Source organism: Camelus dromedarius, chromosome 17 (assembly GCF_036321535.1).
Source record: "Camelus dromedarius isolate mCamDro1 chromosome 17, mCamDro1.pat, whole genome shotgun sequence".
NCBI lineage: Eukaryota > Metazoa > Chordata > Mammalia > Artiodactyla > Camelidae > Camelus > Camelus dromedarius.
In genome coordinates, this window is record NC_087452.1 from 1558399 (window position 1) to 1586314 (window position 27916).

Sequence of the window (27916 nt, forward strand, 5' to 3'; positions counted from 1 at the left end):
CCCCCAAGCTGCAAGCATGGCCTCAAGTCGCGGGGGGACGTCAGCAGCGTTCCTGTCCCTGTCACTACTGCTGCTCTCGTGGGGCATCTGCTGAGGCAGGCACTTCATAGACACTGAGGATTAACGAGGGCTGGCGTCGCGCTGATCTTTGACGAGTCGTTGAGCTGAGGGGCGGGCGTCAGACCCCCTCTTACAGCTGAGGGACGGAGACTCGCAGACCTCTTGCCCGGGTCCCAGTGCCGGCAGGTGGAGGGTCCAGGAGGAGACCCCAGGTGTGGGCACTGCTGCCCGCTCTGCCTCTCCCCTCCCCGGGCCTGGCCCCGGTGGCCTCTCCTGAGCCCCGCAGACCTGGGGGCACCGGCCGGCCGGACCCGGGTGCCGCTGGGGGGCAGAAGCTGGGTGGGGCCTCCCTGCATCCGTTACTGCCCCCCGCCCGGGCCCTGCCCACCACACAGCAGTGATAGAGAGTTTGTGAAATACCCTGAGCTTGCGGTTGACCAGAATTCTGAAATAATTCCATTGAGACCGGAATTCATGCAATGTTCTGTATCCTGATGTGGTAAAGAAGGCAGCCCGCGGAGGGGGCGAGGGGATGTGGAGGCTGAGGAGGGTGAGGCAGCCCCCAGGCCCTGCAGCAGGGGCTCCCGCTGCCCCCCCTCGCCCACGGCTCCGGAAGGCCCGTCTGACAGGAGCGGAACCCTGATAAGCACCACCTGACCAGGGGCCCCGGGCAGAGAGATTAGTGCACAAATTGTCAACAGCCCCCCCCCCGCCCCCCACCGGGGAGCAGGGCCAGGTGGGGGGGCCGCTGGGAGAGGAAAGACAGAGGGGCCTCAGGCAGAGACAGGCAGGAGGGGGCTCAGCCCGCCTCCGCCCCCAGCCCGGCTGCGCTCCCCGGCCCGCACCCGGGCCCCCGCAGCCCGCGGGCGGGGGCCGAGGCCCGGCTAGCGCCCCGGAGGCTGACCGCCCCGCTGGCCCGGCCCGGGCGGGCCCCGGCCGCACAGGGGACGGTGGGGACCTGGGGAGACCCCTCGGCCTGGAAGCTTCCCACAGCTGGACTGGGCCTCGGGCCGCCCAGGGCTCCGCCAGGCCCTGCCGGCTCCTCGGCCACTGCCAGCAGGGGACAGGGGCTTCTCCTCAGCCAGTGGCCCCCTCCCAGGGCTGCAGGACACCCCGCGACCCCGGCAGCTGGGCAGGGGCTCCAGGCCCAGTGGCTCCAGCAGCACCACGCTCGGGGCCTTCCTCAGCCCAGGTGACCAGCTCAGGTCGATGAAGCCAGAAATCCGAGAGCAACCCGGTGGGTTTCCTGCAAAGCAAACAGGCTTCCCTGTCCTGAGATTACAAGCAAAGCATTCTTTAGGGAACAAGAGAAAATAAAGCCTTTTCTCTGAAGAAAGGATGGCACCAGGCAATCAGACAGGGCCACCGAAGGCCCACCAGGACCCTGAGTTTGCTTCGAGGGGAACTGGGTTTCCATCTTTAAATCTCAGAGCCCACTCTTCACTGGCATTTCCAGCTCTGCTTTGGAAGCTGTGAGCCCACATGCCCCTGCCCTGCTCCTCCTGGCTCCTTACTTACTGTCCCCACCTAGAGCTACGTGGAGGCGACCACGTCACACACGTGTCCCACAGCAGGTCAGCTTGCCCCTGCCCCATGTGTTCCAAGCCAGGGACCTCCGCCCAAGCCCCATGCCTCGGCCTGGACAACTGCCCGTGTGTCTGAATCCCTCCACAGGCAGGGATCTGGGGCCACTTGTCCAGGGCCGCCAGCATCCACGACAGGGCAGGCTGCAGGTGCTGCCCCGGCCACACCCCGTGTGCAGAGGAGGGCCCTGTGCACAGAACATGAGGATTCAGAGTGTTCCCCACTGCTGTCCTGCCTGTTGGGTGACCCCAACCCGGAGGAGCTGGCCTGGGGGCCGTGGGCCCAGGTCCTGGCCCCAACTGGGCCCGGGCTCCTTCTCAGTCACCCTCCCCTCTACCTGGGCACCGGGCTGCTGCCCTCCTCAGGAGGCTGCCGGCTACGGGGATGCAGCTAGGGGCCTCGGGCCAGGGAGGGGGCAGGGGCAGGGCACAGAGTCTGACGGTGCCCCAGCCCAGGGCCGCCAGGCAGGAGTGCAGGCCCCTGTGCCCTGCTCACCTGAATTTTTTCAAGAGACGTCAAAATTCAGCTTTTTAGGGAATATCTCCTCACTTTTAAATGCTGAAAACAAATTCAACTTTTCATAATGATAATAACATTCTGCAAGAAAACCCGTCTGCGGCCAGCAGCAAGGCGGTTAGCAGATCCCAGACTGCAAGCAGCACACAGCCAGGCTGGGCTGCGATGACGCAAAATCAGCCCGGGGAACATCCGAGCACCTTCTGAGCAGTCCTGGGCCACCTGAGGCAGGCCCTCCCCCAGGCCGAGGGAGGCCGGCGTGGAATGACGGATGGGGACAGGTCATTCAGGCACAGTGACACAGCGAACACTCTTGTGCAGGCCTGGAGCGTTTCCCAAGGAACTGCTAACAAGGTTTTCCTCCAGAAGGGAGGTTGGCAACTGTGGGCTGGTAGGAGGCTGGAAGCCTCCGTGTTTTCTCTGGACCCTTCTGATGGGCATGAATGTTCCCCATGAGCAGGTATCACTTTTACAATGTTTAAAACACAGGATATATTGTCTAACGAACCTGAACATAAAGCAGTGCAAGGACAGTTACAACACTGGAACTCAGATGTACAGAGAGCCGAGAAAGGCAGAACTGTCCCCATCTAGGAGAGGGGAGTGGTGTGGCATTAAGCCTTCCCGGGGTAATGCTGGGGGCTGGGTTTCAGAGAACAGACTGGAGTTTTTCCAGGCAGACAAGGAGGGACGCTTCCTTGCAGACCAAGGAAATCACTGGCTGTTGTGCTCCGCAGGTAAGGAGTCTGTGGAGGGAGCACTCAGCTGGACCTTGGAGGATACAGAGAATAGAATGAGAGGGCGGTCAAGGCGGTGGGCACAGTCCAGGCACAGACACAGAGGGAGGGAGGGGCCCACACACGCCAGGGGCTGTGAGGCCCAGCTGGGACCCAAGAAGGACATCTCCCGATGACCTGTTCCATCCCTGAGCCGCGGCCACCAGGCAGAATCTTACAGCAGGCTGGGCCGAAGATGGGGGTTCAAGTCCTGGTGTGCGGCTTAACTTTGACCTCAGTGTGCCCTGTTTCTTCATCTGTTATGCGGAGATCAGCAGACTGGCCTCGCCCCAAGACCGCACAAGAGACGCACCTGGGACCCTGGGCCGGGAGCCATGTGGCGTGACCAGCCCTGGACTGGAGCCAGTCACGAGGCTTGAACACGCTGGGCCCTGAGCCCCCAGGGAGACCCTTAGCTCTGCTTCCTAAGCCCACGCTCCTCAGTAGGAGACTCCACCCAGCATGGGATCCAGGTTCCCACGGCACGGCCTGGCTTAGAACAAGCGCCCAGCAGTAACCACCGACGGTACCCGCACCCACTCTCCCAGGGGCTTGTGCACCATCAGCATGCTTGCCCTGCCCGAGAGACACGAGCGGGGCTCCAGGGGTAACCCGTGTGGCTATTAGCCAGGGATGGAGGCGGGACTACACACAGCCAGTGGGTCTGGGCGTACACCAGGCTGTCACCACCACATGCTTCGGGAGGGAACCTGCTGCTTCATCCTCCAAAGCAGAGGAGCACCCTCACCCGGCTCCCCCAGGCCAGAACACAGGCCCCTGACCAGCGCACACCACCCACAGCCTGCACAAAACGCCACGGCCTCTGTGCCTCTGTGCGCTGAGCTGCAGCCGGCCTGCGGGAACAGAAGGTGTGGATTTCCTGGGCGGGGGCGCCCTCTGGTGGTTATGGGTCACAGTCCCCACCGGCCCCGGAGGCTCTTTGGAGCCTAGTGGGCTCTCACCTGAAGCTCACTCACCACCCAGGGGTCGGGGCCCAGCCGGCCCGCTTTGCAAAGGGGAAAGCAAGCCCCCCAAACAGAGCATTAACTCTGTCCAGTCACAGGACACCTCTGCGGAGAAACTGCAGGAAGAAGCCCAGACATGCTGTCCAGCAGCCGGGGCGGGGGGATCTCCAGCACTGACTGAGCGCCTGCTGTGTGCTCTACAAGCAGCCCCTCGTGGAGAAGCAAGGCGCTTGTGAAAAAGACAGAAGAGAGACTTTATTCGGGGCGGCGGGCACAGCAAAGCCGTCTTGGAGAGAGATGGGCCTCTGCCCTGAACACAAGGAAAAGGGACTTCACAGCCCAGGAACAGGGGCGCTGAGGATGGAAAACAGCCAAGGAAATGCTAAGGGGGTTCCGGCTAACCCAGCCTCACAGATTCTGGGTGAAGGAGGGCCAGGGGACCAGAAGGCACCTGGGGGGCAGGGAGGGGGACCTGATCAGCTGCCCAGGGAGAGAGGTTCTAGCTAACCTGACTCAGCAGGATTCTTGTGCAAACTGGGCAGTGCAGAGGGGAACACAGAAGCCCAGGGGTCAGCGCCAGGTGGAGAAGAGGGTCCGGAGGAGCTCGTCTAGAGCCTGGTCAAGGAGGGAGCCTGGGTCGCCATATTGCAACCCTGGGACTGAATTAGTCTGCGTTTGAGGTCTGAGGCCGGGAGTCTGGCTCCAAAGACCCCCCGAGGGCCGGCCTCCCAGAGAGCCGCCTCCAGGCTGCCATGTCCCACTGGGTCCAGGGGAGTGTGGCAGAAGACAAAAGGGACACAGCTTCCCCTCTGCACTGGCAGCTGAATTAGATGGGTGTTTGGCCAGCAGTTGGGTTCCCACTTCGGAGCTGGTGCCAAGAGCCCCATCCCCCACCTAAATGTTCCCACAACAGGAGCCCTGCCAAGAGCTTCCTGTAGGCCAGCGCCCGCCCAGTCAACACATCTGAGCCTCCCACCAACAGTGACCCTCAGAGTCAGGAATTTACATCACCCTCACTTTGGGAGGGACAGTGGGGCACAGGGCAGCCAAGCCCCTTGGCCTTGGTCACACAGCTAAGAAGCTGAAAGCCGGCTAACCCCGCGCGCCCGCACCCCCCCCCCCCCGCCGCCTCCCTGAGCAGCCTGCCTGAAGGCTCGCTGCCACCTCCCTCCTCCCTACTCGAGGTGGTCTCATTGGCTAATTTAGTTTCAAATGAAACTTCGTATCCCTACCAGAAGTGGAAGGCCAGCTTCAACTGTCTAAACAAAAAGTACCGGTAAAAAACAAACAGAGAGTAAATCAAGTTGAGGGACTCCCTTTGGCTGGTCTGGAAAACTCCTATTCATCCTCTAAAACCCAGCCCCCAGAATTACCCCTGGAAAGGCTTCACGCCACTCCCCTCCTCTCCCTAGAGCCTAGAGCTGGGAGGTGGCATGGCGTTTGTGAAGAGACCCAGTGTTACTGGGGGGTTAGGCCCACGCTGCCCCAGTGGGGACTCTCTCCAGAGACCTGGCCTCTGAGTCAGGGTGTCCCTCGAGTCATCTGGGTGCTGCACCCCACCCCCCTCCCAACAGCGGGCACGGCTCCTTTCTGGGGACACCGATCCTTCACAGCAGACCAGAGCTTTGGAGCGGGGCTCCCGTCCGAGACCAGGCCGGGCTCCCAGCACCGTGGGGACTGCACCATGCAGCTGCCACCCTGCGGTCCCTGCCGCCTGCCTGGGGCCTGACGTGCCTGATGGTCACGCGGCCCTGAAAGAGGCACTTCTCCCTGGCCTCCCATCCTCACTGCAAATGGAAATGAATCACACCCCCTCCCCCCTGCCAGGTCTGCTGGAGGGACTAAACCAGCACAAAGGGCCCAGAACAGCGCACACACCGCAGAGGGGGGAGCACCCTGGTGACCCCCAGCAGGGCCTGTGACCGCCTCTGGGACAGAGGGAAGACAGCCTGTGTGGGTGTCCATCACACGGGTGGTGGTGAGAGGCAGAGGGCACACAGCGAGTGCGCTGGGGTAGGGCATCCTGGATGTATACATGGCAACGCACGCCGACCCAAACGCTGAGCCGAGCGAGGCCAGCGAGAAACAGTGAGCTCTAGAGCGAAGTGGACGCACACGCGTGGCCACACACCACCTGCTTCTCCAGGGTGCAGACACACCTGTGGACACGCCCCCCACCCCACACAGCGGGGCTGGCAGTGGGGACGGGGGTGGGGGATGGGAGTGGGGTCCGGGTGTGTGAAGACACAGCAAGGACAGAAGCAGCGTGTCCCGATCTGAAGAAGATGAAGGCAGAAAAAACTAGTCACAGAAGGCCTAGCACAGAGTCTAACGCATTCAGGACAAACCGGACGGCCCCCGGCCTCCACCAACAGCTATGGACCCTGGGTGAGGCGTGGCTGTGTCAGATGGGAGCCCTGCGGGCAGAACCACTGTCTGGGACCTGAGTGACAGGTGGGCAGCAAGCCTGGATCCACAGGACGGCCGTACTGGCCTGGGCCTTCGAGACCAGCTCTCCCAGGACCTGCCGTTCACAAGCCTGGAGAGGGCTCTGACGTCCTCCCCGACACACGCGCACACACGTCAGTCACAACTGCCATGTCAGGACGCCTGCTTACACACTTCTCACCCTCCTAACACGGGCACAGTGTGGTCCGCTGTCTGGGTCAGGAACGGGTGGGGACACCTAAGTGACTTGCAGAACCAAGACTCAATCCCGGCCAAGTCTGATGCACACTCTTCCTACTGCCCCAGGCTGCGGCCCACTGCCACACGCACACACACACGGTCACAGCCCAACAGAATTGCCTCCTGCAGCTGCCTCTTTCCATCCCGGACCCCAGCTGTGCAGAGAGAGCCAGCCCGGGCATCACCCCAAGTCAGCCCTCTCCGGCCCTGTCAAGAGCACAGGGGTCTCCTGCTCAGGGCTCAGTCTCCATCCCTGACCACCTGTGTTTTTCCCACAAAAGGGCTGTGCCGGTCACTCCCATGTCATGTCATGGAGTCTTTCCAGGCCTCACATGGACAGCCCCCATCTCCAGAGGAGAGACTTGAGTCTCAGTGGGTCACACACCCCGTCTGCAGCCACCCCAATACAAAGGTGGGGGCCAAGGGCCAGGGAAGACACGGAGTGCTGGGGCCACAGGGGTGCCAGGACCCACCCCTTCAGGGAGAGGGAGAGGGGCCGCCCTGGAGGAGAGGTGTACCACAAAACCTGACCTGGAGGCAGCCACCAAGACCTGGACGGGGGCACGGGTGGAGGCGGCAGAACTTGGGGTGCTCCCTCGGCCTGACAGCCAGCACTGCTATGCTAAGCTGCCCTTCTCTGCGCCCTGCTTCCTGGGTCCCAGGGAGGCCGTCCCAGCCCTGCAGGCTAAATCCATTTACCCCATCACACTATTTTATTTCCTTCGCAGCCCTCAACACTACCTGCAACGATTTTCTAGTTTTTTGTCTTTCTAAAAGTCACACACAACTTTATCCACTAGTATCCCCAGCACCAAGAACAGCGTCGGGCACGTGTTAAGTGAATCACAGGCCTCGAAATGCTGCCTCTTTAACTCTGCTGAGAGTGAACTCCCAGTCCAGGGAGGCAAGCAGTCTCTGCACGTCACAAGGGAGTGCCAGGTGGTGTAAGGGAGGGCTTCCCGGCCACCTGGGGAATCGGGAAGGCCACCCAGGAGGCACAGCTTGACCAGGTCTCCAGTGTCTCTGCCGGTCCCCTCCCTGTGCTGGGGGGAGGCACGGCCCTCAACCTGCCCCGTCCTGCTCTCCAGGACTCCCTCTCCTGATTGGCCCCTTCGCTCCTGGATCTGCAGCCTTTCCCTGCCTATGACTCCTTCCTTCCCCCCAGCATTTGAAGGAGCTCCTGTCTTTCTCATCTAAAAATGAATCTTTCTGGATTTCATTTTCTAAATGGAAGGAGTCTGGGCTCCTGCGTCCCATCACCCTCCACCTGCAAACCCTCCAGATCCTGCGGCTGCTCCTCTTAACTGCGCCCTACTCTGCCTGCTCTTCCCCACACTCAGCGCTGGGCCTTCTGTTCACTTGTGTTTCCGGGCACTTTGTTCTGGGCCTGTCACGGTGACGATGGAACCAGCAACACTAGGGAAGCTGGGGACATGACGGAGGGCTTGGCCATGGTAGGGAGATGGCCCTTGGCTCCGTCTTCCCTCCCTACCGCCTCCCCAGCTGTCCCGGTAGGTGACAGGCGGTCGCAGGTCCAGCTCCAGTTCCAGGTCCCCGGCCGCCGGGCTCCGGCCTGGCCCCGCCACGCGGGCAGCAGCCGGCGCAGGGAGGCCGCGGGCGGGCGCGGGGGGCCTTTCCTGTCTGGGCTGCGGCCCCAACCGCTGGCAGCGCTTCCGGCGGGGCTGCGGCCGGGCTGCACTATCAGCCCGGCGCCAGACGCCCGGCCAGGATACTTGTGGTGAAACTGTGAGGGCGCACTCGGCCCTCTGGGGTTTCTCCGTGTCAGCCTCCAAGACAAATGGAGGGCGAGACTGACACTGGGACACCGGCCCTCTTCTTCAGCCACCTTTCCCTTCCTCTGACCACCCATGGCCGTGGGGTGGCTCGAGGCCTGGCCGTGGAGGAGCTAGGCTGGAGCCGGAGCTGGACGACGGGCTGGACGGCGGGGCCAGGTGACGGGCCGGACGGCGAGCCGGCCTGATCGCCTGGACCACGTGTGGCCCGGGAGCGCCCGCTCCACACCAGGAGCCCAGGGAGGAGGCTAGCCCCAGACCAGTGGACGTGTCTGTGCCTGGGGCACCTTGCCAGACACCGTGGGCCAGGCCACTCCACCGTCGCCCTGGGCTTAGAGGGGAAACCAGGCCCCGCTGGCCACCGGGGACCCAGAACCAGAGAGGCACAGGGCGGCTCGCGGCCCAGGCTGAGGATGCGCAGAGCTGGGGCAGGAGGCTCGCAGGCCTCACCTGGGCCCGCTGTGCTGCTGGACCAGGCCTGGAACCCGGCCCACCCCGTCCAGCTCCAGTCCAGCCGGGCGGTGGCTCCCACTCCGCGCCCCTAGGTGGCGCCACCGCTGGAGCCCTGGCCTTGGCAGTGAGTGCGGCCTCGCGCACGCGCGGCTCCTCTAGCGGCGGCCCTCTGCGCCTGAGCACTGAGGCTGATTTCCCGGCGCCGCCAGTGACGCGTCCACGGGTTTCGGGGAGTCGCGGGGCGCCCGCGCGTGCCCGCCGGCCCAGCAGAGGGCGCCCGCCCGCACGAACCCTTGGTCTCTGCCACGTGTCCTTTCTTCTCCTGCTCCAAAGAGTGAGATTCGCCCGACGTAAGAGGGCGGGGGAAGGAACTGGCCGAGGGGGCCCTGCCGGGGGAGAGGCCCGCCCGGAAGCCCGGCCGCGCCGGGGGCGGGACAGGCCCCGCGAGCGCTGGACCCCAGGCCCCGGCTCAGGCCAGAGGCTCTCCGGAGCGACAGTCGCTGGCGCGGAACGAGGTGCCTTCGCTGCTCCCCGTGCGCCCTCACCGCGGCTGATGCTGATGAGGGACCTCGCGCCCCGCTCCCGCAGCCAGCGGCGAGGCGGGATTCGGACGTCCACGCAGCCGCGCTGCGGAGCGAGCGTCCTCCGTGCCCGGGCCCCTCCGGGCACCCTCGTCCGGATCCCTGTCTCCTCCAGCCTCAAAACCCCACTGTCCACAATCCTTTCTTCTGCATCCTCCCCGCCCCAGCCTGCCAGCTGCGCATCCTGCCGCGGCCGCCCCTCCTCACTTGTCTGTCTCTGAGATGCGCCCTCAGTGTTCCCGGGAAGCCTCGCCTGGGCCGCACGGCGCACCCACACAGCTGAGGTCAGACCTCCGCCACCCGCTCCTAAATCCCACAGCCTTCCTCTTGCTTGACCTGAGACACACACTTCCCGACACCCCAGGGCCCTTCTCTGCCTCACTGGCCGCTTCTCCGCCTGGGTGCAGTGGGGGGCTGCACGTGGCCACTGTGCTTCAGGGTCCCAGGTCTTCCCAGGCAGCCTCACCACAGCCCCCACCGCGCCGTTTCCAGAGCCGTCTCCACTCTGAGCAACCCCCGTATCTGTCATTTCCACGCCAGGTCTCTCCTTTGAGCTCCAGGCCTGAACATCCAACCCCTACAGACACTCTCGCTCGGATGCTGCAGGCACGCACACCTGACCACATCTGAGACAGAGCTCACCTTCCCCCAAACCGGCCTGGCACAGACTTCCCACCATAAATGAACCGTACAACCATCCCTCACCCACCCCACCCCCAGTATTTAAGCCACCAGCTCCATCCATCATACGCTGTTGCCACAAGGGTGAGCAGGTCGGACAAAACCGCCGCCCCGTCAGAGCCACTCCAATGATTGCACACGTTCCAGCTGTGCAGTGTGACGGTGTGACATGGAGCAGAGATCCAGGGCAGAACGAGGGACAGACAGGGTGGGCCAGGAGGTCGTGGAGGGCTTCCCTGAGACGGTAACCTTCAGCTGATCCCTGAAGGATGAGCAGGCCTTAACTAGATGAAGATGGAGCAGACACCCCAGCAGAGAGTGGACGGGGAAGCAAGGCCCACACTCACTGAGCAGTCGGCTCCCCCACCGACACCCCTGCTGCATCCCCTTCGGGACTTCCCCACCCCAGCCCGAGCCTGCATCACAAGAGGCCCTCAGGTTTACCCCACACCCACTTACGGCCTCACTTGCTTCTCAGCCAAAATACTGGTCTCACACTGGGCAGTCTTCCCTTGCTTCCAGGGTAAAGTCCAGAGCCTGGAGAGACCCACAAAGCCTCACCTTGTCTGGACTCCTCCACCTCTGCAGCCCCACGCACACTATGCCCCACTCTGGGCTCCCTTCAGGTACTCAAGCCTCAGCCTGCCCCAGGGCCTCTGCACATGCTGTGCGCTCCAGCTGGACATGGCACCAGCCCCGCCACCTGTGTGACTCTGCCAGCACTCAACTGGAAAGCAGCTTCCTCAGGGAGGTGCCCAGTGCCCTGCAGTGTGCACCAGCAGAGCCCTGTCAATCTGTGACCACGAATCTGGATCAAACGTCTGTCTGTCCTCCATGAGAGCCGCCTCTGTGTCGCTCATCATCCACACGGGGCCCGGCAGAGCCTGTGACACAAATACTCGGGACCCCGCCACTCCGCCCTGGGACCTCACCCAGGCCAGCCACCTCTGTGGCCTCGTGGTTCTGATAGCCAAAATGTAACCAGTACTCACCACCCAAACTTGAGAGTGCTCTCAGGGGCAAACCCATTATTTAATGGTAAAAAGCACTTGATAAAAGTACTATCCCCGGAGTTTAGAAATAAATTATGAGAGATTTTCAACAGAACAAAACAAATTTTCACAGTCCTAACTTTATTTTCATTTGATCACATGCACTTGAAAAAAACACACGCGTGTAGAACAGCAAACACCGGGAATTAGGAGGGCGTTAAAACAAGGGGTTCCCAGTGGAAGGAGTTTCACAGACTTCAGAACAAACAAAACCAACGCAAACATTTCTTTGTTCAAAACAGAAAGATATTTTGTTTTTAATGCAGTTTAAGGTTTTTTTTGTTTTGGGGGGGTTTGTTTTAAGGAACACTTCAGGGACAAAAACTAAGCTTCTTTTGTTGCCTGAGGCAGGGCCAGGCTTCTCTCTTCCTTGAAGACCTTTTGCACTTGCTGGCCTGGAGGCTAGCAGCCTACAGGGCATCCAGGATGTGGTCAATCTTGGCGACCAGCTCCTGCCGCTTTCCAGAGATAAGCTTCTCATTCTCGACATACGTGTCCTTCTTGAGCTTGCCGGCCACCAGCCGCTCGGCCTCCACCGCCGACTTCAGGACCAGCTCCTTGACCTGCGCATCCAGTTTCTGCATTTCGCTCACCTGGCCGAGGCAAGAGCAGGGCAGGCTCGAGAGTGGCCCCCTGCCCTCTGCCCAAAGCAGGCCACCACCTCACAGGCAGAGGGGCTGGCGGTGGAGGGAGACAGGCCGCCTCGCCCCAACCAACCCCGTCCTACAAGCCCTGGCCCTGGGAGCAGGTCCCCTCCCCATCCCCTGGCCCCCAGCCGGGAAGGAGGACATGAAGGCTGAGTGTGAAAACACGCATGACCCCGGCTCGGGGCAGACACCAGTGAGCACCCGTTCCCTTCCCTTTAGCAGCCAAACTAAAACGAGGTCCGGGGACTCGGCCAGGCAGAGGGCCAGTGGTGGGGGTGGATGGCTCCCCGGTCATCACTGACTGGGTGTGAGGCCAAGGACTTCTATGGCCACATTCATTCAACACTCAACAAACATCTGGTGACCAGGGTGCCAGGCACGACTGCACTCTGGAGAACAGCGGTCAGGACAGGCTTGGCTCCACGCCTCAGGACTGACAGACAGTAAAAGCTTAGGCACGTGAATGAACGGTTTCAGGAAGTGGCAGGTGCTCTGAAGAAAACAGCACGGAGGCGGGAGGGAGCGTCGGGGGGCACAGGGGAGGCCAGGGCGCAGGGACACCGGCTCTAGGTGACACCACGACACTGACTCACTTCACACGCACACCCGCTGTGAGCTCAGGAAGCACTACCTGCTCCACTTAGAGACAGGGAAACCCCCCCACGCTAGAGACAAAAAAAAAAACCCATGTTAGAGACAACAAGAGCTAGGAAACTTGCGAGGTTTACACGGTCTGAACCAGAGCCTGGACTCGGACCCATGATTCTGAGTCGTGGGCGAAGGCCGGAGCCGCCGGGAGCCTGCCAGTCCGGGCCCCTCAGTACCGGCCACGCAGACAGGGCGAGGAGGCGAGCAGCGCCCTCCCCCGGCCCAGCTCGCGGCAAGACCCACCTCTTCTCGTCCACCACGAGGGTCAGCACTCACCCCTCGGCCGGCCGCGAGCAGGAGCTGCCCAGAGTGGGGGGGCAGGGCACCGCAGGCCACTCCGACAGTCAGCACACTCCCCACCGGGGGCCTGGCAGCCGGCCGGCGAGCCAGCAGTGGCACTTACTTTGTCGCACAGGTCCGAGCCCTCCGTCTTCAGCCGGGCCTGCAGCAGCGCGACCTCGCTGCTCAGGGCCTTGTGCTCGGCCTCCAGGCTCTTCCTGCCGCCGTTGAGGGTGGACGCGTCCCGGGACTGTTTGTACCTGTTGACCGTCTCGTCGAAGTGACGGTAGAGCCCGATTCTCTTGTTGACCAGGGTCAACACCTGCTCGGTGATGCAGGCCACCTTCATCCTGGCCTCTGCCGCCGGGTCCTGGGGGAGAGACATGGTGTGTGACCTTCACCCCCCAGAGCACCCCCAGCGGCTGGGCAAACCAGAAGAGCCGTCGTCTTGGAGAGTCAGAGGATCAGCCCCTTGCAGACACTGACCCTGGGCCATGTCAGCAGCGGGCAGGACTGGGGGCAGGGGGGCGGAGCAGACGCGCGCATGTGCCAGGGTGCTGACACCAGCGAGGGGCAGCGGGACGCTGAGGGGAGAAGCCCCAGCACGGGCCGGGGAGGTTTCCAGGACGTTTACTACGTCTCCTCCCTCCTTAAACCCTTCCCATTTCCAGGGCCTGAAGGATGCCTCCCAAGCGCCTCATCCTGCCAGCCTCGGCCCTCAGACGGGGCCCCGCGTGGTCTCCAGAGCGCCTCACAGAGACCACCGCAGGGGCCCCAGCCCGGCAGCTCCGAGGCTTAGTCTGGTCTGCAGACAGTGTTTGGCCCACAATTTGTTTTCATCTCAATAAATTACCAAACCTTTAAAACAGAGAGATGTATACGCAGGAACTAACTGAATGAACTATGACCCATCCATACAACGGAGTCCTCTGCAGCTATTAAAACAATAAAAATAGTAAGGAAGAAAGCACTCTATGAACTGACATGGGTGAGTTTCAGGATGTATCTGTTAAGTGAAAAAAACAAAGTAAAAACTATACATACTGCTGCTACCTTTTGTGTACACAAGAACAGGAAACAAGAGTTAAAGTATCTACGTATGTTTGCAAAATAAACGAGTCAGGAAGGCCGTGTAGGGACTGAGGGGGCTGCTCGGCTGCAAGGCCGGTGAGGAGGGCAGAGACCGCATCATTAAAGTTCTCAGTTTAGAGCTCTGTTGACGTTGACAGTTTCACAACCACCACAAACCTAACAATGGCGGCCGAGGGGAGCAGAGTGACACCTGAGCATAAGTAAAGCACATTTCAGGTAAGTGGCGCCCTGGGCACCCTGGGACACGGCCTCAGTCTAAAGACAAAACCACTGCAGACAAGCCTGGGGCTCTACCGGGGAGGCCTGGTGTCCCAGTGGGTCCGGTGCAGCCACTGTGAGACCGTTTTGTTTGCAGACTTCAGCAAACAAACACCACCCTGAGGATGGGATCCAGGCGAAGCAGCCGGTGGCATCAGCCTGCAGTGAAAGGCGCCAGTGCTGAGTCATCTTCTAAAGCCCATGTGTGGTGATGGCTACGTCCCAGCTCCGGCTGCTGAAGACCTAGCAGCGGAGACCCTCTGCAAGCAGGGCTGGCCCCGGCTCACACACCGCGGTCTCTGGGCGCCGTTCTGCACTGAAAGGAACAGGGCTCCAGGACAAGCTGTGCCTGCAACGGGTTGTGCCCAACAGTAAAGAACGGCTCGAAAACATGATGTAGACATGAAAAAGACAGCCAAACCAGGACAGTCTGAGCATCAGGATAAACCGACAATGGACAGTAACCCATGGAATAAAGTAAGACATGAACCCAAACACATAACCAACCAACCAACAAGAAAAGCTTTTCCTCACAGTAGAGAGATGGCTAACAAGGTAAAAAGAATGTTTTTCCACCACCCCAACAAGTAACAGATCAGATAAGAATTAATAATAAATACTGTAACTAATGGGTGAACATGTATGATGCTTGTATGGCCTCAGACAGATTATGTAGTAACTAGTGAGAAAACCAGTAGCTTCACAGTGGAGAAACCAGGGGGCGCCCGCTGAGCCCAGCAAGGAGAGTTAAGACCCCAGCCCTGGGGCCAGCGGGCGTCAGGCCCCCCCTGGGTGGCGCACTGCAGACACAGCATCACTTCATAATGTTCTTCCCAGAAATGCATAATCTGAACTTCATGGAGAAATGCAAGAAACCTAAATTAAGGGACATTCTACAAACCACACTTCAAACATGTCAAGGTGATTGCAGACGAAGGCTGAGGAATGTTCCAGACTAAAGGAAATGTGACAACTAAATGCAATTTCTGACCCTCAACTGGATTCTGAAGTGTGCAAAACCACGGCTGTGAAAGCTGCCACTGGGCAGCATGCACGACTGGAACCTGGTCGGCACACTGGTGACTGATCACTGCAACATCGCGTTTCCCGAATCGGATCAACGCACTGAGGTTACGTGAGACAAAACCCTTGTTCTCAGGCTGCACGCATGCACGAGTGTTCAGGTACGGTCGGCAGCTTCCTCTCAAGCGGCTGCACAGACAGAGGGGCTGAATGCTAACTGCTTCATCTTGGTGAAGAGCACACAGGAGTTACTTTTTACTATTCTTGCAAAATTTCTATAAATGTGGAATTATTTTAAAACATACCTTTTTTTAAAAAAAATCAAATAAATGCAATTTTCATAGCTCAGAAAATGGGGCTATTTCATAATAAACCTAGACTCTGCCTTCCCATGACACAGCTGGCCGGCAGCTGCCCCACTGCACCCCAGCCCTGGGGCGGCCTCACTGGTCTAGGAAACCAGCCGAGTCAGCGTCTTTGCTCACAGCCCACCCCCCCTCCCCGCCACTGCTACCCACAGGTCCCACAAAGCCTCCAGCCAAATGCCTTCCCGACCTTTCTGCCTGCCACTTGCTCGGGCAGCCCTTGTGGCCTCCTGGCCTCACCATCACGAGTGCAGTCTGCCCACTGCCGCCCCCGCCAGCACTGCCTCACTTAACATCGCGCGCCCTGTGACTACAGCAACACAATCAGGCCCTCTCTCTGCAGTAAGGCTTAGGCCACGGGCAGGGCGCCTCCCAGCCAATAGCGCATGCTATGCGGACCGGTGTCGGGAAAGCGAGTCAGGCATGCATCAAAGAGGCCAAGCAGGTACCTTGGTGATGGAGAAGTCCAGCCGGACGTAGACGATGACGGTGAAGAACAGGATGTAGAAGGCGGCCACCACCAGCAGGGGCTCCTGCAGCATGAGCACCTTGTTGAAGGTGTAGTGCACCTGCAGACAGCCAGAGAGAAGGCATGCTGAGACGGTCAGCCTGGACTCGGAAGCCTGGGGTCAAGGGGCCTCCCCGGGCCTGCAATTGTCCAGGCTGCCCCCTGGCCCGCCCCAGGCAGCTGTGCTCAAACCGCTCAGCCCAAGCAGGGAAAGATGGGCAGTCCAGGCCCCACAGCAGCCCCCTGGGGAGGACACACGGCTGCGGAGCGCGCACCACAATGTCCTGGATGTGCTGCTCCACCAGGTTTTTCTTGTGGGCGACGATCACGGGGCGGCCAAACGTGTCCAGGTAGGTGTAGTGCAGCTCGTCAGGGGCACGGCTGATCGCATACGGACTGTCCACCTGGATGTTCCTGCGGGAGGGGGGAGGGGGAGACAGAACCTCAGACAAACTGTGCCGACCACCTAGGTTCAAGGTGAGGGTCCCAAGGCCCAGGGTCTTCCAGGCTCACTGGTTCCACTCCATTCTGCTCCCTCTGTGGCTCGGGGAACACCCGACCCCGAGATAGCTGGCCCACCACCAGAGACCCTGACCAGGAGGCCACTCTCCCGCTGAGCCAACGACATCTCCCAGCACCGGCCCTGCAGGGTCTCAGGCCACACGCCCCGTCCCCCAAGTGCATCCAACTCAACAAGGGGCAGTCGGGGGCCGGGTGAGGCCCCTCAGCAGTTACTTCAAAAGCTCTGTCTCCTTACAAGACTGACAACTTCTTTTAGGGTGTCTGGGGGACACATGTCCTGCTTCATCTGCCCTGACCCATTCCCCCTCCTCCTGGCAAACAACGTGCTCCAGTTTTCTTGAAGGAAGTAACACCCCTGTGGAATGTTCCCGAGGAGGAACAGTCAAGTCCCTCCTGGTGCTCAGAGCACACACGTGACCCAAGGGGGGCCAGGCGCTTGCCTCCAAAGTGACAGTCTCCACCAGCCGGGCTCCCGGAGACGCCCTGGCTGCATCCTTTACCCCGCCCGCCTGCTTCTTCAGCTTATGCCATCATTTCATGAGATCCCCTACCTTCCAAATTCCCTCCTTTCTGCTAAATGTGGCCAGAGACAGCTGCCTGTGTTTGCAAGTACAGAACCCTGGCACACCATGTGAGACCCCATTCTGAACCAGGGCTGAGGGGCCCAGGACGAGACGCTACCCTCCCCTTTCTACAAGCCCAGCACGAAGGCCGCCAGCCATCTCGACCCTGCATTCTTTCCTGCTGCAGGTCACCCCATCAGACTCAGGCCATCACCCTGGCCTGCCATGCACGGGTCACACAGAGCCACTGTGCTGGGGACAGTCCACAAACAAACTGTGCCCTCACTTGAGTTGAACTTTTCAGCTTGAACCCGGTCAGGAGCCTCGGGGTTCTCAGTCAGCACCGTGTGCTAAGCAGCCCGCTGTGCCCCCTGGAGGTACCCACAGGGCACTCTGGGTGGGCGAGGCGGACAGAAAGGGAAGCTGCACTCACTTGGCCCCTTCGGGCAAGATGATCTTCACAGTCAGAGAGTCTATGACTTGCTCGTCAAACACGTGGTCCACAAGCCTCATCTTCAGTGCGTACTGGTCTCCTGGAGGGTCAAGCAGACACACGGTGTCATGAAAACAGAAAGAAGGGGCAGGAGCAGGGCGTGTCCCCTGACACAGAGGACAGAAGAGATGCCACCTGAAGTCAGCAGGCAGGGAGACTCTGGCAGGCAGAGGTGGTGGGCAGCACGGTCAGAGGCCTTCCCCAACTTCCACAAAGAGCTCGAGCAACTACCCAACAAAACTAAAACCCACGGACCACACTTAAAACAAGACTCAGTAAGAAGACCGCAGCAGGGACCACAGTGCTCCGGGCAGCCGTCCGTTCACACGACGCCACAGCAGCAGAGCGGGCAGTCAAGGCACTTCCTCCTGCAAGTTCATGCTGACAGGAAGCAGCAGAAAAGCCTCCACCGCCTCTCGCTCAGAGGGAGTCACATAAAAAAGTCACAATCAGAGAACATCCTGGAGAGGGGAAGCCTGCAGGAAAGACGCCACAAAGCCGGTCACGGCCGCCCGGTGATGTCCAGACAGCTGACGGCTGCGCAAAAGGGACATGAAAGGCACAGAAGAGCAGCAGAACCCGAGTTAGAGGTGAGAAAAGTGACAGAACTCAGGAAAAAGGAGAAAGGAGAGAAAAAATCACTTTAGAAATGAAGGCCCGCCGGCAGGAATCCGGCTGAACAAGCACAAGGGCGAGGCCTCACGATGAGCAGGAGGCAGAGTGGGGAGGGGCTGTGTCCGGCCCTGCGTGGCACAGGGGACACCAGACACCACTGCACGCCTGTAGGAAAAGCCACGGCAGCTGAGTCTCACTGAAGGGGTCCAACCCAAGTCTGATCAGGCTCCAGAGCAGCTGTCAACTTGCTAGAAAAACAGGAGACAGGACTACCCAGAACCACACAGAGTGAGCAACCCAGGCCGCGGGCTGCACTACACCCAGGGCCAAGTCCTGCAACAAACTGCCAGGAAATCGGATGGAGGAGGAAACCACGGATTAATAGGGACTGACAAAAAACACAGAGCTAGAGTATCTAGAGGCACACACTTGGGCGATAAAGTGATGCAGAAATTCAAGAGTGGCTCCCAGAAGTCAGGGAGATGCGGATGGGAGATGATTGCTCTGGGGAAGAGGGGGACGTGGAGGGCCTTCTGGCAAACTCTCTTTTCTTGACCTGAGTTATGAGGTGTTCTTCTTACAGTAATTTACTGAGCTATGTGTTTGTTCCGTATGATTGTCTGTATTTTATTTTGGATTCAACAGGTTTTAAAGACTTGAAAATAAGACAAAATGTTTACAATCATCAGTTCTGGGTGCTTGTGTAGAAGTGTTGATTATTCTCTGAATCTTACTTTTTAAATACTTCACATCTAAAGACTCCAAGTAGCTCCGTCTTACGGCAGAACTGGGGGCAAGAAGAGCCCTCCTGTCCCACCTGAAGGGACCGGCGTGCGTACGTGTCGCTTCCCAACAGCCACCTGTGCCACGGGGGGCTGGGCTGCTCCTGGCGTCCCAGCCTTCCTCAGAGTGACAAGGGAACGCTCCCCCCATCTAAAGAGACCGGCAGTTATCACACTCTCACACACACACACACACACACACACACACGCACACACGCAAGAAACAACAACAAAACAAACCCACAGGAAACTAAAGAAAAAGACAGACGTTCCCCTGCTCCCCTCTAACTGCTGAGCACTGACCCAAGTTATAGAGGTACTCGTAGCTCGGGAGGTTGTAGCCAACGATGTAGTGGGTCTTCCACCCCCCAAAGAGAGGGAAGCGAGGCCGGATCTCCATCTCCACGGAGTCGTCCAAGATAAGGAGGTGGCTGGTGGAGACGTTGCCAATCTCATCCCGGTAATACACGTCCTGGGCAGCAGCAGGGAGGATGGTCTGCAAGAACGAATGGACCTTCTCAAGACTCCGGGAACCCACTCAGAGGAAATGATTCCAAATACAGGAGAGACTCTGTGCCCCAAGATCCTCATCACAGCACCGCTGAACTCAAACAGTCCCCAAACCTGATGCAAGCCGGGGGGCCTCACCTGCCTCCCAGAGGCTTCAGAGTGTCTAGGTATCGCACCCCCTCTCCAGTCAAGGGCGGTAAGTCGTCAAATCCCTCTAAACAGTACACAGCAGACTTAACTACCTTTGCAAATGCTGAAGACTCAGTGCAAAGGCAGAAATAATCTAAGTTATTTTGGAGGAAGGGGAACTGAAGACGGAAGAAATCACATCAAATCACTAGGTGGTAGAATTATGAGAGGGTTTCTCCATCTAACATGTTTTACTGTGTCTTCTAAATCGGTAAGCATATTTTGATAATCATGGGAAAAAATGTAACGTTTGCACAGTGAGCCCTTCTGTAATATACATGAAGATGCTTGTAAGTTTTCATTTAAAAGACAAAAAAGGAAACTGTATATGCAATACGATCAAATGTGTTTTCACAACAGCATTATAAAAGAAAAAGGAGCTACAACATCAATCATAGCGCAATATAGTAACATACCAAAGTAGCACATTGTACACCTTAAATTTACACAATACTGTATGTAAAATGTATTCAATAATAATTTTTTAAAAACTCATCACAAGAAAAAATGTATGATGATGGGGGTTTAGTGGACTTGATGCAGCAATCATTTAGAAACATACAAACACTGAATCATATTGTTTTACACCTGAAACTAATATGTCAATTATACATCAATACAATTTTAAAAAGAAAAAGGAAAAGGAAATACAAGAATGTCAGCAATACTGGTATCTGGGTTTGCTTTTCCTTTCTTCATTATTCAAAATTTCTCTGAAAACCACAGCCTACTTACATAAATGGGGGCACCTTCTTCAGGATTCTTCCTGTTGGTTCTAACACCGTCACTCAGCTACCTGAACACCAATCAACCCCAAACTGTCCGTATTTAGCTACTTCCAAAAAGCTAAAGCAAGCACAGACATGGCAGCCTCTCCCACGTCCAGGGCGAAGGCATCATACCTTGAAAGAGCGGATGGAGGAGATCCCGCTGTCCGGCTGCCTCTGGTAATCATAGCGCGAAAAGGGCCCCTTCAGCACAGCCCCTGTGTGCTTCAAGTCCACATTTTCCTCCACGGCAATATTGCCCCAGTGCGAGACCTCGATGACTCGGGTCATGCTGGTGATGGTCAGGAAAGGACTGTTGTTCTCAGAATGTACTTTAAAAGTATCCTGGAGAGGAAGGAACAGGCACTTCAAAGTGACGAATCAACACTATGTCAGGCACTCCTCTGTGAGCTCTAACTAAGTAATTTCAGCACATTTTCTCATTTAGTTCTCAAAACATCACAATGAAGTAAGTGCCACTTACCCCCATTTTACAAATAAAAACCCAGAGGGCCCAGCAGTTTTCATTACTATGTTCAAGGCCATGAACTTAACACTAGGAATTCAGGTCTTCGACTGGGTAGACGGTCTGGCTTCACACTTGGACGTCGTAAGTACTGCCTTGCGAGGAGGCCCAAGACAGGGAGAGGAGACATCTTTGAAAATTCCTTCATTTCTCTGCCAATTTCACCACTGAGGTTAGTATTAAATCTTCCTCATCACTAAGTAATTCAAGTGCCTTTCTATGAATATGCACCCAGAACCCTATAGAAATGAAATCTAAAAGGACGAAATACAAAATACTGCTTGATCTCTCATACATGTGGAATCAAAAACAAAGCAAAACAGAAACAGCCATTAAAAACAGCTCACAAAGTGGGGGAGGGTAGAGCTCAGGGTAGAGTGCCTGCCTAGCGCACACGAGGTCCTGGGTTCAATCCCCAGCACCTCCATTTAAATAAATAAATAGACTAATTACCTCTCCCCTAAAAAAAGAAGTTTACAAAGGAAAAGTAAAATGCTTAAAGACTACCCTAAGCACTGCAAGTATCATACGATCTCCACGGTGAAAAGCCCCTTAAAAAGAAACGACTCAGGTATCGAAGCATCAAGAGCGGATGTGAACTCATGCCAGGCTTTCCCCAGTGTCTGCCAAGTGTCTCTCGGAAGCCTTATATTAATTTAAAATGAAGGAGGGAAGTCCAAAATCTAAACTGTTAAAGTCTTAAAAGCCCATGTAGAGATAATTAGATCTCTGTCCCAACATGAGCTCAGTCTAAAGCAAAGGAACACACACAGTGCGCCGCACGTTCAGAGACAGAGGAGCGTGAGCACACTTACTACAGACCCGCGCGCGTCTCCAGGAGGAAACGTTTCAGCATAAACGAAAATCTAATGTAAATGGTCGCCGAGGAGGGCAGTTGGGAGGGAGAAGTGAAAGGAGTCTCTGAATCTCCTGGTTACATAATTTTGACTATAGAATCATGTTTTCATATTAAATCAACTTTTAAAATTCTTGAAAGTTGAAAATAACCAAGATGAACAGACCTACCTATACGTCAAACTGACATTCAAGGGACAGAGAAAACGGAGAAACAATTATGTTAGAATAAATTATGAAATTATTTTGACTGTATACATCCTTAGTGACACATGTTCCAAGTACACAGAGATGCAGAGAAGCTTTAAATATCCATTTTTCAGAGATGATACTGAAGCATGTAAGATGAAATGACATGGTTCCCGAGTTTGCTTTAAAATTTCACAGCAGAGAGAAGGGACAGCTGAAGCACGGGGGGGGGGGGGGGGGGGGCGGCAACCCCGTCACCACGTGCTCAGCAATGGGCACATGAGATCACAATTCTCTGCTTCAGCACGTTCGACAATTTCCATCATAACAACACCTCTTTTAAGCCTCACCGCCTCCCCGTACCTGGAAAGCCCAGCCCTGGCTCAGCAGCGCAGCCACCTCGGCCCCAGCCGACAGCACAGCCCACCTCCCACCTCCGGGCCTCTGTCCCTTTTCAGCACTCTGCCCAGGGGCCTTGTTCCTTCTCCCCCAGCGCCCACGCCAACTCCCCAAATGCCACCTCCTTGAAAGAGTTCCCCGGCTCTGTCTGTGCTCCCAGAATGAGGACCGTGAGCCCCATGGAGTCACTCCACAGCCGGTTACAAAGGACTCTGGGCTTCCACCCAAGCCTCCCAGCGAGCGGTCCCTCTGGGGCGCAGTCTGAGGCAGGTGGGGGGGCTGGACCCTACACCAGCCTACCTGGCTATAGGCGGGGACGTCACGGAAGGGCCCGTAATCCAGGAGGTCTTCGGAGCGCGTGGGGCTCCCCAGCCTGGTGTAGCTTTCCACGTTTCGGGAGGCGAGCTTCACGCGCATCGTCTGCGTCTTCGTGGGGTACGGAGAATAGAAGTAATGGTTCCCCTCAAACACCACAAACTGCTTCTCCGACTGGGTGATCTGGGTGGGGTACGGCTGAAGCACGTGGGTATAAACCGCTTCCACGACGACGGAAATCTTGGCCCCGGGATCAAGAGCAGCGGGGAGCTTGACAGTGAAGAATCTCCCGCTGGAGGGAGGAGCCGGAGAGAGAATTAGACAGACTGGGAGACTGAAGAGAGAGCAGCAGCCCCAAGCCACAGCAGAGCCTGGGCCAAGACAAAAGCAGACACCATCTTCAATCTCTCCACTTACGCCTTTCAACACAAGCGAATGGACGCCCACCTCAAGGCTGTCTGATAGGACAAGAGTGTAAACGGCCCGAACGCCCAACAGCAGGGTAACGGCTGAAAGCCTCCCAGGACAGCCACACACTGGAGTGTCGGCCGCCACCGAAAACGGTGCCTGGAGACGCAGACACGTATGTAGGTACACGCACACACGCAATTGTATGTATATAAACGACAGATTTCCCCACACAATGTGAGTAACAGAAATCGGCTTACAACTGGCACAGTATGATTCCATTTCAAAATAAGTACACATACAACTGTATGTGAAGAAATGTATTTCCGTGAACGTTCCGCAACAGAAAAATCAAGGTAATCACAACACACCGCAGTCTGGCGCCTCAGAGGATAACGTTTTTGTGCATCAAATCAGTGCAACTCAAGGAGGACGAAGCATAACAAAGACAACCGTGAAGACCACACAGGAAATGGAAAATGTTATGCTGTGCGTGGGAAAAAAGGTTAAAAAGTAGGATCGCACAGCAATTGAAACTACAGAAAACACATCTGCAAGTAGACAAGATCCAGAACGCAAACGTGGAAGCTATCATGATATGGTTTGTGGGATAAATAACATTTTTGTTTAAAGTTGCTGTTAAGCTTTATATAGCCAGACGGCTTAATAAACTTAAATGCGATCCCATTTATAACCTCATGTGAAATTCTGTACAGACAGGCACAATGCAAATAACAGAGCTGTGGTTATAGCACATTCTGATTTTTTAAATTCGAAACTAATGAGAAAAGTTTTAAAAATTCTGCCAAACCCAATTTAACATTTTTTGAGTCATACGGGGAATGGGAGTAAAGCACAATGGTCTGCTGGTCAGCAACCAAATTTTTTATTTCTTCCTGTGATAAACTACAACATTTCGGGGTGGAAAACACTTGGTTGGAAAGGAAACCTGTCCTGGGTACTGTACGGTGCTTGACAGCATCCCTGAACGCCACACACCACACACCAGCTGCACCTGCCCGGCTGCAGCAACTGGAAAGGTCTCAAGACAGTGCCAGATGTCCCGGGGCGGGGGGACTGCTCTCCCCTCCAGTAAGAATCACTGAGCCAAAAGCACCTCTTCTCCCCGCACCATTCACTCCACACGTATTTCAGTGCCTAACGCACACCCCGCACAACACAGACGACGGCTGAAGCTGGGTGATGGGATACACAGGAGTTCTCCTCACAATTCTTCCTGCTTTTTACGTGTGTTTGAAAATATCCTTAATAAAGTGTTTTAAAATAAGTAACAAGTGCTCAGTGCGAGGTACCAAGGTTACAGCAGAGAACAAGGCAAGTTCAAACCCAGCCTCCAAGTGCACAGAGCTCAGCCTACCTCCTGAGAAGAACTGCCACTCTCTCACAGCCCTGAAGGCTGGAGGGAGGTGCGGTCAGGCCTCGGCGCCCTGGAAGCCGGGCAGCAGCCAACCACAGCTGGGAGGAGGTCTGTTGAGGCAAGTGGCTCACAGCTCCCACGTGCCGGGTCCCCACCTACCAGCTGGGGCGTCCCCACCCCCTCACAGACCAGAGCCCTGATCTGGGAGGAAGAAACTACTTCCATGTGGTCAAACACACTGCCACTCTCAGGGAATCCGATTCCAGCAGGAGTAATGTGGGAGGACATCGTAAATGGGTCCAGGCCATGGGGCCACACACAGGATTGACCGAAACAGCTTCTAACACACCAGGCACCTTCGAAGCACCGCTCCTCGTGACCTTTCCAGCCCTGATGTGCTGACCTGCAACCAGAGCAGGCAAGACAGAGATGTTCTGACGTTAGCTTACCTTTTACCCTTAATTTTGGTTTCTTGTACTTCCAGATTGTTTTCTTCCTCATCCTCTCCCTTCACCTGTAACAGAACAAAGGAGGTTACTCTTTTTTGCTTTTAGCCTCTAAATTTTGAGTCAACAATTGACTAACTGCCTCAAAATGTCCACATAAAAGAATTCAAACTACCAGAACTTTGCAAAGATTAAATTCTGGTTTCAGTAACAATTTTTTTTTCAACTGAAATACAAAACCTTGTCAAAAGATCTACTTTCGCACTGAATAAGCTGTATAACACGCTCTGTAAAAATAGTAACATTTTCCTGAATGAGCAAATACACACATACAAATAACAATGACACTTCCAAATACACTTTGTGCTTCCAAATAGGTCAGAAAGGTTTCTCTCTGGACATTTTCCTTTTCTTTTACGTTCAAATATGCATATGCACAGAAAACAAATGTATTTATTGTTGTAGGATAAAAGTCTCAGGCATCATCAAAACCGATTTTACCGACACAACAGAAGGTAAAGTGGCAAAAGCAGTGGCCGCCGCCGGGCCCCTCCCTTACTCTCATCCTTGACTGCAACCGGAGGTGCGACCAGGAAAAGTGTGTGCACTCCAGTAAGCTGCACGGTCTTTGAGAAAGAAGAGGCGTCTTCAAGGAGATTGTCCATCAGATTACAAGGAAAAAACTTGCACACACACACTGATCTCTTTGCCAACCCAACCTCCACCAAAAGAAAAAGAATTTTAAGACTCCTTTTTAGGACCGAAGCAGTGATTCCCAATAGGATATACAAAGCTTTAATGAGGAAGCTATTTGTAATAGTTCAAAAATCCAAAAAGTAATCACATAACCATCGCCAAGGAAGCTGTACAGGCTAACGCAAACACAGTGGGAACGTTCTGGTACAGCAGTGCTGATGAGGATCTCCCACTGTTCAGTTCACTTCTAAATACTTACTAGACTCACACTATCTAATCTAGTAAAAGATTAGACGAAATACTGCAAATATAGGATCCAAGTGAGAGGGAGAGTAAGCTGAGTCTTCAATAGGAGGAAGGCGAGGAACCACTGGCTCTTAGTCAACAGTCACCATGGACCCCACTCTCAGCCTCTAAAATTCTACATGTATGGTTGGAAATAATTCACTGAAAAAAATTCTAGCAACCTCACCAAAGCCTCCAAGTCAAGTGTTCGAAAATACACACTCCCTTAGTTAAGTTTATCATCCAGTTTCCTCTGGGATAAGGGTGCAAAGGAGCAAACACTTCCCTTGAAGTCATCTCTCTCGGACTACAAATTAAAGATGACTTGAGTAAATCCGGTTGCTGGACTACACAGCCCTACCTCAGAGCCATCCAGGCGGGAACAGGCCGCACGGTTCAGGGAAGAACACGCACACCAGCTCTGAAGCACACTAACCTAAGCCCTGACTGTCTAGGACTTCGTGTCCTGGGTTTAAGCAACCTAACCTCCCAGACTACAGACTCCTCACCTGCACGAACTGTGCACCTCAAAGGGCTGTTCTGCACTTAAAGTACCTACCACAATACCTGAAAGTCAATTCGCAGTAAGACACGGTAAGAGAGCCCAGCCTGCAAGCCTGCAAGCCTGCAAGCAGTCTCCCGCAGGCCTGGAGACATTGCCTGCCGCCGCCTTGTCACTCGGAGGCAACCTCACTGTACGGGAACTAGCTCTTACAAAAGAATGCGGTTCAACATTCAGAACGTTCAGGTGAAGTTTTAATCCACCTTCCCACCAAACCTTTAAGTAACACTGCGTGTCTCATCACGGACAAGGCCTGAAAGGGAACAGGAGGCATTTCCGAGCATAATCCCTGTAAACGCAACTTTATAGCTCGGGACTCCCTCAGACAGCAAGGCGGGCTCAGAAGGAACAGGACACTGCCATGACTGTTCCCCAACAAGCAACCGGGTGGCCGTCACCTAGTGGGGGCTGCGCAAGGAAAACAGCAGGAAAAGGCCTTCCTCTGCGCACGCACACTCCCGCTGGCCCCCAAGCCAACACTGCTCCCGCGGGAGGCCGCGCTGCCCCGGCCAGGCGACGCCGGCGGCACCACGGGCGAACCCGGGCCCCGCTCGCTGCTCTAGCGCAAGGGGAACCGGCGGGGCAGGGAGAGAGTCGGCCTTGACCTGTCTGCAGTTTACAAGGTCAGGACTACCCGGACGATTTTTAAACTAACTTGAAGGATAAAACGTTGTAAAGCGTTCACCGGCAACCTTAGGAGGCGCGGTTTGCGGGGAGGGTGTAGCTCAGCGGCCGGGCGCGTGCTGAGGTCCCGGGTTCAAACCCCAGGGACTCCGTTAATTTTTTTTAAAAAACAGCAGCGAGTTTCAGACGCGCTCAGCCGTGGGCGCAGGGACCGGCCACCGTTCCGACCCCCTGGGCGGCGTCCGGAAGGAAGCCCCACGGGGTCGGCCGCCGCACGGAGGGCACGGGGCCCGCTCTCCCGCCGCGCCCGCGCCCCGCAGGCCTGTGCTGACGTGTCCGCGGCGGCGGGACGGCCGCCTTCCCCGCCCGGCCCCGGCCCCGGCGCTCACCTGCACGCCCAGGTGCGCCAGCCGGGCCTCCAGCTCGGGCTCCAGCGCCAGCAGGAAGGAGGCGGCGCGGGGCGCGGAGCCGCCGCCCGCGTGCGCCAGCACCACCTCGGCCGTCACCTTGGCCAGGTGGCTGCTCAGGTCCACCGTGCGCTTCACGTCCTCGTTGACCAGCGGCGGCGCCTCCGGGGAGGCGCGGCCCGGCGCGGGGGCCCAGGCCCCGAACAGCAGCAGCAGCAGCAGCAGCAGCGGCAGGCGGGCGGCGGGCGCCTCCATGGCCGGGACCGAGCTGAGCCTCGGGCCGCCCGCCCGCGCGCGCCGCCCGCCCCGCCCCGGCCACGGCGCAGCCGCTCATTGGGCCCCGGCCTGCGCCCCAAGATGGCGGCGCCCAGGGGCAAGGACCCCGTCTCCCGGGCAACGGGCTGCCCGCCGGGCGC

General features: G+C 57.0%; 1 protein-coding gene across 1 annotated transcript; it reads right to left on the bottom strand.

Annotated features, from left to right (window-relative positions):
* Nucleotides 1–11213: 11213 nt before the first annotated feature.
* RPN1 (ribophorin I) lies at nt 11214–27793 on the bottom strand. Its single transcript, XM_031471053.2, has 10 exons — nt 27483–27793; nt 24930–24994; nt 22680–22986; nt 20546–20755; nt 19248–19440; nt 17488–17587; nt 16245–16383; nt 15911–16030; nt 12848–13093; nt 11214–11742 (listed from the first exon to the last, which is right to left on the bottom strand). Exons 1-10 carry the CDS (start codon nt 27753–27755, stop codon nt 11560–11562), a joined length of 1836 nt encoding a protein of 611 aa, XP_031326913.2. The 5' UTR covers nt 27756–27793; the 3' UTR covers nt 11214–11559.
* Between the last annotated feature and the right edge of the window lie 123 nt (nt 27794–27916).